General features: G+C 47.0%; 1 protein-coding gene across 6 annotated transcripts in view; it reads right to left on the reverse strand.

The window, feature by feature from the left end:
- The window catches only part of CCDC60 (coiled-coil domain containing 60), a 163782-nt gene that overhangs the window by 38420 nt on the left and 112572 nt on the right, over positions 1-12790 (reverse strand). For all 6 annotated transcript variants that reach the window (XM_069557939.1, XM_069557938.1, XM_069557937.1 and 3 more), the window contains exons 3-4: positions 11189-11359; positions 1861-1968 (exon numbers count right to left, since the gene is read on the reverse strand). In XM_069557939.1, coding sequence (XP_069414040.1) covers positions 1861-1968; positions 11189-11359 — 279 coding nt within the window. The remainder of the gene's footprint in view (positions 1-1860; positions 1969-11188; positions 11360-12790) is intronic.

Here is a 12790-nt window from a genome sequence, read left to right on the forward strand (position 1 = left end):
AAAACTCCAGTCACTTCTGCAATTGATGTAAACCTCTATTTGTTCAGATCAAAGGAAATGGGTTTTGGGACCTAGGAATATGTGTTTTTCCAGGCATTTCCTTACCTTGACATTCCCCTCACCCGAGTCCTGATCCCCAAATGATTCGGATCCAAGTAAAAGCCTAAGAACCACTTGTTTACACCATTTGGGTTCAGAAGGCCTGTCCATGGAGAGACATATGGAAGTTTAAGTGTTTCCAAGGGTCATTATGAGAAACTGCAAAACTTACTTTTGTAAAGAGATGTTTTAAGAACATCCAATTGAGGCAGCCAGTTGGAATGCCCCTAAACAAATAAGTCTGTGATGAAACTAGTCATAATATCCATCAAAGGGAGATAGGAAAAAAGTGGGGAGTGGGGCTCATGAAAAGTGGAAATACTAGTTAGGGAGAGGAATGTGTCCAAATACGTGGTGTTGATGGTGATAACGATGGCGAGGCGGAGGATGGTGATATGGTCAGTGGTGCTGGTGATGATGATGTTGTCAACAGTGTTGGTAATGGTGGCATTATCCACCCACAAAATAAGTGCTCTTATTAATGACTTGACATATTGTCCTAGGATTTCAGTCCATTACTTTACGCTTTAAGTACATGAGACCTGGTAGTCCAAATACATCATGAGCTCCTCAGAGGTAAAACCTTGGGATATACCTTCTGTGTAGTGTGTGGTGGTGAGAGATCAGGCTTCTGAAATTAGACACACTTGGCTTAACACCCCAGTGCAGTGACATGCTGAGCTCTGTGACCTTGGGCAGGCTACTATACCTCTTCAAGCTCCTGTTCTCTCATCTGCAGAGACAGGCTAATAAGATACCTGTACAAAAGCACTGCTGAGAGGACTGAGTGGAACAGAGCCCACCAGAGCAGTCAGTAGTGTCATTTTTACTGCGCATGCCTTTGGGACCTAACAAATATTTGACAAATGAGCAGAAAGAGAAGTCTAGAATCCACTGCCTCATGCCCATTGCCCTAAAGCTGTGGTTCTTATAGGAGGGGGCTGGGGCACGTGTGTGTGTGTGTGTGTGTGTGTGTGTGAGTGTGCGTGCGCCCCCAGGGGATTTGGCAATGCCTGGGGACATTCTACTTGTCAGAGCTGGGGAGGGGGTTGGCTACTAGCATCTGGTGGGTGGGGGCCATGGATGCTGCCCAGTATCCTACATCCTACAGCACACAGGACAGTCTTTCTCAAAGAAGAATTGTTTGTTCTTGAATGTCAATAGTGCTGAGGTTGAGCAGTCTTGCCTTAATCTCTGTCCCTGAAATCTCCCAGTTGAAAAGGGCTAACTAGTGAGAAAGGAAAAGCTGGGCTGAGAATTCTCTGGAATAGATAGGAGGGGAATGAGATGTTAAGGTTCTAGAAAGCCTGAGTATTCCTTGGAGGGTTGCTGAGCCCCTGTTACACCATGCAATGATGAGTTTGTACCTGGGGTTGGCTCAGAAGGCAGTAGGGGCTTCTCTGGGAAATAACTCCCTGAGTCTTGGGGAAAACGTGCCCCTAGAGGCTCAGGTGAGACATCTGCCAGGCTTGCGTTGCAGATAGATTTTATCAGGCTTTGCAAACTATTTGATATTAGAGTGTCTGGCTTGGTAAGGAATGGAATGACTTGGTCCCAGCTGGATTGCCGTTTAGCTCTAAGGCACCATGTCTGCTTTCTGTTATTTTTATACGCCACACAGCGTTGCTGGCCCCAGGCTCCCTGTCCCTTTCAAGAGGACAAAGGAATAGCTCCCAATGACCGTTAGCTGGTTGAGTCATTTGACCTTGGCTGTGAATGATAAAGCAGTGAAGCAAACAAGCCCGAGGTGGGACTACTTACACGTGGGCCTCGGGCAGCGAGGGTGAAATGATGCAGCTGTGCATGGGGGTGAACGGTCGCAGGATGACTTCCGCCACTGCCTTCTTCGTCTTCTCATCCCCGTATGTGCTGAAGCAGAAGCAGAAGCAGAGCGAATGACAAGCAGCAGTTTTAATTGCCCACATCTTTAGCGAGGGGTTATTTGGCAAATATCACTAGGCACCGACTATGCACCAGCCAGTAATTTCAGCTGGAAAGGTGAAGGTCCCAGAAGCAGCCAGTAATCACAGCACGTAAGACCCCCTTCTCTCATGGAGCATCTATTCTTGTGAACGAGCAGAGAGAACACATAAGATCAGGCAGGCAGCTGTGTGGTACACTGATATACTAGATGAGGGGTTGGATATGTTTTCTTACCCCACTAGACAAACAGTTATGCTATTGTGGGACATTCAGTCCACATCTTGACTACTTAGTAGCATGAAAGCCATTGATGATGTAAACAGTAAGTTAATGGCAGGGTTTAAATAAAACTTTATTTACCAAACCAGCTTGGGGACCCAGGGGCTGGAGTTTGCTGACCCGTTCCTCACCCCCTCACTCCCACTAGTAAGTGATACATGCTATGGGGAGAATAAAAGAGAAGGGAGTTTAGGGCTGGGAGAGCTAGGGGCTGCAATCTTAAACAGAATGATTGGGGCAGGCATGACTGAGAAGGTGACATTTGATAAGAATTTGCAGTGGAAGGGAGCGAGCCATTCATCCGTCTGGGGGCAGAGCCTTCTGGAGAGAGGCAGTGATGGGTGCAAATGTCCTGGGGTGGGAGTGTGTTTTAGAGACGGCCAGGAGGCACGTCTGTCTGGAGTGGAGTGAGCAACAGAAAGAGGAGAGAAGGAGGGATGCAGAGAGAACAGGAGCTTTGCAGACCAGTGCGAGGACCCTGGCCTTTTCTGTGAATGACAGTAAAGGATTCTGAACTGAAATAAGACATGATGAGACTTCTTACAAAGGAGCCCTCTGGCTGCTGTTTTGAGAGTGGCCGATGGCAGGGGAAGAGGGCCAGGAGACAGATGAGAAGTGCTGTGATAACTTCAGCTGGAGACAGCATGCTGGCTTGTGCCGGGGTCCTAGCAATGGGGATGGTGAGAAGTGAAAACGTCAGGATGGACACAGGGAAGGAGCTGCCTGGAGTCAGTGGTTCTCAGTTGTGGTCCTTCCCTTAAAGAGACTTCTCCCAACCCTCCAGACTATTGACTCACCAGCTAGATGAATTGGCTGTGAGATGCGGGGACCTCGAACTTCAGAAGTGGGCACAAGTGTTCCCCCAAAGATCAGCCACAACCAGGCATACCTCTTCCAAAGCCCATTCCCTGCCCCACAGGGAACACAGGGGCTTCCTCTGAAGCCAAAACCATCACAGGAAGGGAGGGGACATGATGCTTACAGAGACGTGAATCAGCCCAGACAGACACTTGTCTGAAAAAGACTGCTTCAAAAAATGAAAAACATTAAGCTACATTTAATAACATAAATAAGTTTTTTGTTTTTTCAGCACCATCATGGAGTAAGTCATTTCAGTCAGAGAAAACAGTCTTTTTTTCCCCTTAATTTTGGCCTGCCTGAGTCATAGGGCAAATATTTTTTGCCCATGACCAAATCGAGCCCACAGACACATCTTAATAAGCCTACTGTGTGCATAATGGAATCAGTTGTCTGTATTTTAAAACTGGGAGATGTCACACAAAGATGGAGACTGTAAAGTTCTTGCCACTCTGGGTAAGAGGTGGGTGGGGTCCAAGATCAAGACCATTGCCCATCTATGCAGGAGGTGGGTACCCCTTGGGTTGCTTGAGACTTAAGAGCCCCTGGCATCTCACTCCCAGCCTGCCCTGAGTATTCAGGCTACCTGAGTGCTCCTTTAAAGCCTTGTAGTTTTCTCAGCCTGAGCACTTAAACATTGACTGAATCATTGACAGGTTCCCTGATTCATTCATGTCTACCCACATTTATCCAACATCTCTGTGCTGGGGGCTGCGGGTGCAGTGATGCAGGAGACAGAACCAGCCCTGCCTTCTGGAGCTTAGAGCCTCATGGGGGAGATGAGCTTCACACAAACACAGTTGTGACAAGACTCAGTGGGAGCATGAATGGTGCTCAGATAGCCCCAAACAGAGAATCTGGCTGAAACTGAGTCTGAGAATACTGTCCGGAGGGAGTTGTATCAATTTAGAAATATATGCCCCAAGTCTCTTTCAGTGGGAAGGTGGCTTTATAATATATAGTCCCATTTCCCTGAAATCTTGGCTCTGTGAATGGCTGGGCCAACAGGACATGTCAGAAGCAGCATGATGCCCATTTCTGGGCCCAGCCTCCAGGAACTGGCAGCTTTTCTGTTCTATGTCTTGGGAGGCTCACTCTTAATTCCTAGCCACCAGCATGCTGGTGGCGGTGGGGGGTCGGGGGGTAGCGTGGCGGGGCGGAGACGCGGGAAGGCTGTGAAGAGCCTCCTGGGGGCAGAGTCCTGGCCGAGCTCAGAGTGACAGCAGCCCCAAGGTGCCACTCACATGGATGAGCCCTCTCGGAAACAGACACTCACTCTGAGCCATCCCAGCTGGTTCTGTAGATGATCCTTCCGCCCTGAACCCCACTCAAATGGCAGATGTGTGAGTGAAATAGATGTTTGCTGTCTTGAGTTAATGGGTTTTGGAGTGGTTGCTCACAGGACAGTAACTGGAACAAAAGTAAATATTGAGCTGAGATCTGCAGGTTGAATGAGAATTAAGTCGGCAGAGGGTGGGGCAAGAGGCCCTGTGGAAGAGGGAAGGTGGGGAAAAGTGTGGCTGGAGGGGAAGACAAGGGCCAGGCTGTCCGGAGCCTCGCAACCCCAGCTCAGACTTTTCCAGTCCTCATCTTATAAAGAATGGTGGCCGTTGAAGATTTTAAATCGGCAGCAGTTTATGTTTGGAAAGATCACTCTGGCTTAGCATAGGGAAAGGAGATGGAGGGAGGCAGAAGAGGTGAAGTGGGGGTCACACAATCCTGGGGTCATAGAGTTAACTAGAGTCGGACCAGAATAAGGGGACTTTCCCAGTGGTCCAGGGTTAAGGCTCTTCACTCCAAATGCAGGGGGCAGGAGTTCAACCCCTTGGCAGGGAACTAAGATCTCGCAAGCCGCAAGGCACACCAGAAAAATAAATAGGAGCAGAATCTAGGTCCCCAGACTTCCATTTCCATAGGCTCTTAATTCCGCCCTGGAGCTGAGGAAACCACAAGCCAGTATGTTGGTGCTCGGAGTCTTACTGGCTCCACCTAGTCCCCCAGTAGTTTGGAATATGTGGAAATTAACCCAGCTTTTACACTCCTTAATTTCTTGTTTTATGTTTCCTCTCAACTGCAATAATAAGACAAATTCTACCCATTGTTTTTTTTTCACCTTTTTCAGCTGAATTTGCAGCTGAGAAATGAGGTCACTGAACACAGTGAGAAAGACTGCTTGCAGGCAGGAATCTTTGGGGACATGCTTGATTTTCTTTCTTCCCTAAATAGCTTGTCAGATTTAAAACTTTGGTCTGAAAGAACTTACCCTATGGTCTTAGATTGGGGGGTGGGGTGGTGGGGAGAGGGGGGGATAATTCCTTTTAATCCCTTTTACTTTCATAACGCACAGGATCAAACACTGTGTTAAAAAAGCAGTTCTAAATGAACACTTGTATTTTTGATAATTCTGTGATTGGAATTATATTTATAGAACATAGCTCTTAGATGTGAGATACTTTCTAGCCTGTCTGGAAATTGAGATTTTTAGCCATAGATCTGAGGGTTGTAGGTAATTGAGGCCCAGGGAGATCAAATTCATTTCACTGTGTAATAACAGCTAGCAATTACTAGGCATGTCTCATATGTCAGGCTCTATATTAAGCATTATTTTATTCAATCCTCACAACAAATTTGAGAGCTTGGTGAGGTTCACAAGCGTGTAGAAAGAGGAGCCTCAGAGTGGCACAGTGACTTGCCCAAAGTTAAACAGCTGTTACGTGCCAAGTTGGGACTTGAACCTCAGTCCTGTGCTCTTACCCACTACTTCGTACTGGTATGGACCATCTCCCAGTGCTATTTTATAACACCTGCCTCCCCACCTGCATCTGATGGCTATGTGCAATAATGGCCTCCAGTTTTATTTTAATAACAAGCATTGCACAGCTTATAGAATCCACTGGGTAAGACATAACCAGACCAATGTCTATGAGAGGCATGATCTCATGCATATTTAAACTTATTAAACTTTAAATAAACCATGTCACGCACACTGAAACATGGATTGGAGAGGGAAGGATTGTGTTCTGCAACCATGGATTAATGACCACGTGCAAACGTTAAAACTGAACTATTGAAATGGTCACAGAAGGGTCCTTAACAGAGGCCATCTTCCCCAGCACCTGTCTGTGTGCTTGTTAATCCGAGAAAAAAGCTCTTCCAAGTAAGAGCCACGAGTTCATTCCTTCTCTTTATTCTAGAGAAAGGCCGCCAGCTGGCTAGTGTCACTGGAAGTACCAGACTCAAAGAGCGTCACTGGGCTCTTAGGTGACACTATGGGCAAGATTTGCTCTGAGCTCTTGGGACCTTTACAGAAAGGGTGAGACTCCTTCAATTCATTGAGTGGCTTTGTCTATCCTGTGCCCCTTCAAGGTCCTGGGAGGACACTTCACTAGGGTCCCCTGAGTGGCTGGATGGTGGTGGCTCAGGTCATGGATTGCTTGCTTTTCTTTTTTCACTCTGAAAATCACGTTTCTGATTTTTGGCAAAAGATAAACACCATCACAGCTTCTTCCTCCAGCCCTGGCCTTTCTAAGCAGGCATGCTGGCTGTAGGATTTCTGGTGGACTGAAATAGCAGGGTATAACCACATCTCCTTTGTGTCACCCAACAAACTCCCACTGAGCACTGAAGGTCCTGTGGGGACCTTCAGTGGGACCTTTTGGGGAATTCTTTCCAGATTTCCTTTCCACTTCCAAAACTGAAGGGGCTGGACACTGTGAAATAATGGAAATCTATCTATCTGTATCTATATATCAGTCTCTGCCCCCAGTTCCTGGCACAGAGCTCCTAAAACTCTTGGAACTTCCTAAGTGATACAAGAGCACCAGGAGCTGCTCTTGTTCTAATGTTTGGTGTTATACCCTGGATCATGACACAGAGTTCCCAAATCTCTTGGGATTTCCTGGGTGACCATAGTGTCTTTTTATTCAAATGTGGCAACTCTTAGTGGGCTCCTGGATAGCTTCAGGATAGGGACTGGTTACCAGAAAGACTGAGCCATTAGAAGCTGAGAACTCCCTGGGAAGGGGAGAGGCGCTAGAGGCTGAATTAACAACAGTTCATGCCTATGTGATGAAGCCTCCATAAAAATCCCAGAAGTACGGGGTTTGGAGAGCTTCTGGGTTGATAACCACATCCAAGTAACAGGAGGAGGGCAAACCCTCCAACTCCACAGGGACTGAAGCTCCTGTGCTTGGGACTCTCCCAGATCTCATCCTATGTACTTTATCTTGGTGCTCATCTGTACTCTTTATTATATAATAAATGGGCCTGGCATGCTGCAGTTCATGGGGTCGCAAAGAGTCAGAGAAGACTGAGCGACTGAACTGAACTGAACTGAACTGAAATAGGAAAATGTAAGTCGGTATATCCCTGAGTTCTGTGAGCCACTCTAGAAAATGATCAGACTCAAAGAGGAGGTCATGAGAACCCTGATTTATAGCTGGCTGATCAGAAGTACAGCTGACAGCCTGGGACTAGTGATTGGCATCTGATGTGGGGGGTCACCTTGTGGGAGTGAACCCTTAACCTGTGGGCTCTGATGCTAACTCCACGTGGAAAGCATCAGAACTGAATAGGATGGTAGGATACCCCACTGGTGTCACAGACATTTGGTTGGTGTGGGGGAAAACCCCACACATCTGGTGTCCGAAGTGTGAGTGTGGCCGTGGCATGACAGCAAAGGAGAAACACACGGGAGGAGGGTCCTCCTTTCGCAGGCACACTTCAGGGCACTTTGGGTGCACGCCATGGTGTCGTGTCGTGGCTTCACGCGTGGTGGGGGCTGTTCCTCCGCCCTTTTCACATCTTCGTGCCATCAGAAGGCCTGCATACAGTATGTCTTCAGTACATAAATGACTGGCTATACAATGAGACTGGGCCAGGGTCGAGACTGTCCCCCTGTCTCACCCCTACACTTACTGGGAAGCCAAGATAAAGGTCTAAGACCATAAGGCGCTAAGGGGCTATGAATATTTTAGTGAAGATTTTGTGGGGAAACCAAGAAATAGCTTTACATTTCTCATGCACGTGTGCTTAGTCATTTCAGTTGTGTCCAGCTGTTTGTGACCCTATGGACTGTAGCCCACTGGGCTCCTCTGTCTATGGGATTCTCCAGACAAGAATATTGGAGTGAGTTGTCATGTTCTCCTCCAGGGGATCTTCCTGACCCAGGGATTGAACCCATATCTCCTGAATCTCCTGCATTGCAGGTGGATTCTTTACCGCTGAGCCACCAGGGAAGGCCTTACATCTCACACTCTGAGGCAAAGCCTTATAAAAACCCTCATTAGATATTTCTGTTCTCACTCAGTGATGGCTGCCCTTTCGCTCTTCTCTCTTCCAAAGGGTCCCTTCTCCTCACACCCTTAGCCTGTCTGCTGAATGTCCCCGTTCTATCTATCCGGGAAGCCTTTGTGCTCTTCCTCTGTATCTGCTTGTTCACCTGAATACCCTTTGCTCGCCAAAGGCAGCTTCTCCTTGGGATGCTCACTCCCTGGAAGGTATGGGGGCGGGGGCTGTAAGTCACAGAATTTTCTCTCCTCTTAAATAAATGCACAAATGGTGGGCTACTTTATTTAGACCAACGCTTTAGATATAAATAACCAAAAATGTTGGACAAAATATTCTTTTTAAAAAAGTGTCAAAGAGCTGACAACAAAGTGGGAATCTCTTAGCCAAAACTGGAGTTAGACTGGAGACCACTAGAAAGGTGAGGCAGCCCGAGTGCCGCTTTGGTCCTAAGGACGTCTGTCAAGCTATAGAAGGTTAGTCCCTCTGACAGCTTCACAAGGCAAGGGGGATGGAAAACAAAGTCTGCCCAAATGAGGAATCAAAGAGGAGAGAGACCTTCCTTACAATAAGTGTGGTTCCCAAGGGCCACACTTCCAGGGGAAAGATGACTAGAACCATACCAGCCCTTCGTGGTCCATACTCAGGGTTCCCAACAGTCACAGGGAACCTTGAGCTTTAAGAGGATTGGCAACCACCAGTGTCCAGCCTGACCCTCACCCCCACTCCAGGGCCTCCCAGAGGAGAACTCCCTTCATCCCCTCTTCAGTTGAAATTTACATAACATAAAATTAACTGTTTCAAAGGTTGCAATTCAATGGCATTTGAACCAATGGTTGTACAACCATCTCCTGACTCTAGCGCCAAAATATTTTCATCAGCCCCAAAGGAGACACTGCACCCACTAAGCAGTCACTCTCTTATCTGCCCCACTTCCTCAGCCCTTGGTAACCACCAGTCTACTTTCTGTTTGGGATGAACCTCAAAACATTCAGGTAAGTGAAAGAAGCCAGACACAGAAAGGTCCCACACTGTGCGATTCCACTGACAGGACTATTGCTTTTAAGATGCACGCATTCATATTTCTTGATGTTAACGAGAGGGCTTTCCAGTGGAGTGGTAGAGAATCCATGTGCCAATGCAGGAGACATAAGAGATGCGGGTTCGATCTTTGCGTTGGAAGGACTGTGAAGAACAGAATTTGGGGAGCGGTGCAGAAGAAAGGGACTATCTGCTGTGGATCCCATTTCCTCCTTAGGCACCAACATGGCAACTTGGGTTCCTAAAGTCAACTCTAGCACAGTAACTCTCAACCATGGCTCCACATGGGAATTCTCGAGGGGAGCTTTGAAAAAGGCTATGTCCAGGTAACACCCTCAGAAAGTCTGATATTGTCATGGGTCTGAGAAGCACCCAGGTGACTCTGAAGTGGAGCCAGGCAGAGCCCATTGCTTTATCAGGACAGCGGCTACGGTGGCAGGCCATTCCTATCACATGTATTGGGTTGGTCAGAAGTTCATTCAGGGTTTCCCACAACATCTTATGGAAAACTGGGGCCAACCCAACACTTCCTCTCTGCCTGCTGTAGCATTTCCTTCTCATCCCTGATTTATGCCTTGTTTGCTCTGCCCAAGAGAAGTATCCCCGGAGCTTGTTTCTGCAGAATGGCACAATCCATGAAAGTTGGTGTCACTCAGTTTGGGACTTAGGGGACGCTTTCCATAATTCAATAATGGGAATTATGTAAGCATCTCTAAGCCTCATTCCTAATCTCTAAAAGCGAAAAGAAAGTGAAGTCGCTCAGTTGTGTCTGACTTTTTGCGATCCCATGGACTGTAACCTACCAGGCTCCTCTGTCCATGGGATTTTCCAGGCAAGAGTACTGGAGTGGGTTGCCATTTCCTAATCTCTAAAATGGGGCTAATCATAGCATCTATCTCATAGGAACATTTAGAAAATTTGACAGAACGATGTGCACAAAGCACATGGTAGACAGACACCCCTTATAAATTGTGATTATTCGCATGGTTATTGTTACATGATAGGGTATTTCATAATGTTCCAGTCTGTTGATGGTCCTCTCCCAACCAGAGGAGAGACCTTTACAAAAAGAGGGAGGCTACTGTATTCAACAAACCACAACAATTTTTTTTTTTGGTTCACTTGCTTTGGGTGGACACTGAACTAGGATCTCAGGTTTCAGGAGAAGGTCTAGAACAGGGATATTGATCTGTAATGAAACAAAGTAGCGTACAAACACAGTATGGGAACTCGAAAGAGTCAGAATGGATTTTGGAGGTGGTGGGCTGAAATCCCGGAAGCTGCAGGAGAGGGTGGCATTTAAGCTGAGCTTGTAAGGATAAGGGATAAGTAGCACTTTAGTAGGGAGAGGATGTAGTAGGGAACAGCATTTAAGGCCCAGGGAACAGCACAAGAAAATATCTAGAGGTAGGGATAAACCTTGGGAGAAGAGGGAAAGAAGCACATCTGGGGACATGCAAGATTTCCTGGTTAGCTCTTGGCTCTGGATATGAGAACGGACATGTGTAGTAGAAGATCACTGAATATCTGAAGGTGAGGCTGGCGAAGTAGGTTGGGTCAGATTGAAAGAAGTCATCAGACGCCAGCCTAAGAAGGGGCTTCCTGTGCGAGACAGCTGCCACCCCTCAACCCAACCAGCCAGTGTTCCTTCTCAATGGTCCTTCCCAAGGCCACGGGGCTGCAGCGACAGAGGTCTACTTACGGCAGAACCAAATCCCCATACTGGATATCTGACAGCATTCTGGCTGGTTGGAATTTATTTCTTTCTTCCTCTTTTAGTTTCTCCAGTTGTTGCTGCTTCTTTTTCAAAGCACTCTCCTCCCTCAGGATGGTGAAGTATCCACGGCCAATCTTCACCCACTGAATTAAGGTGCTGAAGGAAAGAAAGAGGGAGAAAGATGGGCTGGCTCTCAAGGCAATGTCTTACTATCTCGGGACCGACAATTAACTGAAGGACACTCTCAGGCCCAGTAGCAGGAGACTTCCTGTCTTTAGAATTCCAAAGTCAGAGTTACTTACCCTAAGCTTGACTTCTACCAAAGACCACCTCCTACCAAAGACCTTGAACAAATTATCTAACCTTTCCAGGTTTTGGTTCCACCACTCAACAAATACTTATTGAGTGCCTGCTGTGTGCTAGGCACTCTGCTAGGTACTATGAAATGAAAATAACAATTCACATCCTGGAGGACCGATTTAATTGGCAGTATTTTTATTTGTTTTGTTTGTCATGGTTTGTCTTAGATTCCACGACGTGTGATATTTGAGTTCCATACACGTATGTCACTGGAAGGTCACTGGCAATCTTTTCCTAAGTGTAGACCTTGCTTCTCAGCCAGTAAACTTTTCTGAATTTCTATGCTACATGCCACATTCTTAATCTCTAAAATGGGGTTAATCATAGCATCTATCTCATAGGAACAATTTGAAATTTTCACAAAAATGTGGCGGCAAGGATCAGGTATCACCTGTTCAGCCACGTTCTTGTCACAGCAAAATAATCTCTCAGGTTCCTCATGCATAAAACTGTGCAAAATCAAATGACTGTGTACCGGGTGGAACACAGTGAGGCCAGATTATACATAACTGGCCCTGAATTGTCCATGTGGGCTTTTAAGCTTAGGGATGCAAGCAGTTGATGTGAGGTGGAATTCGTATTTGAAACAAAAATGCTCCTCTGTTTCACTTTCAAGCTTCTGAACCCACTCATCAAAGGATACCCTGAGATTGCCAGATAAGCTGATAGAAAAACCAGAGCCATGTGCAACCCTTCAATTCCACAAAAGAGCATTTTCTCGATGTGGCGCAAACAAAGCAAATGCAGAGCTAATCTGGGAGCTGGGGCTGGCGTGACAGCAAACGCTATTTCATGATTACGTTACTTCATGGAGCCTCTTTGCTCAGAATTTGGTTCAGAGGTCAAGGCTGTCATCATACACACAGCACAAAGGCATAAAATGACACAACTCACATTGTGAGGCTTTCTGGGCAGAGCAGGGGTGGCTTAGGGTTTTGTGGGAGTAGGGCTGGGGCAAGGGGTCCTTTGTTTGTGTGGGGACTGAGCTCTCCAGCAACAAACAAGGAGCACCTCGGGTTTCTTATTATAACGCTCTCCCTCATGTGGGCAGAGGGAAGGTGGGTTGGGCAGTTCAGAAGCGTCAACGGTCACACAATGAAATCAGAAGGATGGAAGAAGACGGTGGAGAGTAAGACAGGGAGATCACCTGCCTCCCCACAAACTCATCAGAATATGGAACAACTCCTGCAGCACCACTTCTACATGACAGCTGAAGACCCCAGACCT

Source organism: Ovis canadensis, chromosome 17, assembly GCF_042477335.2.
Source record: "Ovis canadensis isolate MfBH-ARS-UI-01 breed Bighorn chromosome 17, ARS-UI_OviCan_v2, whole genome shotgun sequence".
In the NCBI taxonomy this organism is placed as follows: domain Eukaryota; kingdom Metazoa; phylum Chordata; class Mammalia; order Artiodactyla; family Bovidae; genus Ovis; species Ovis canadensis.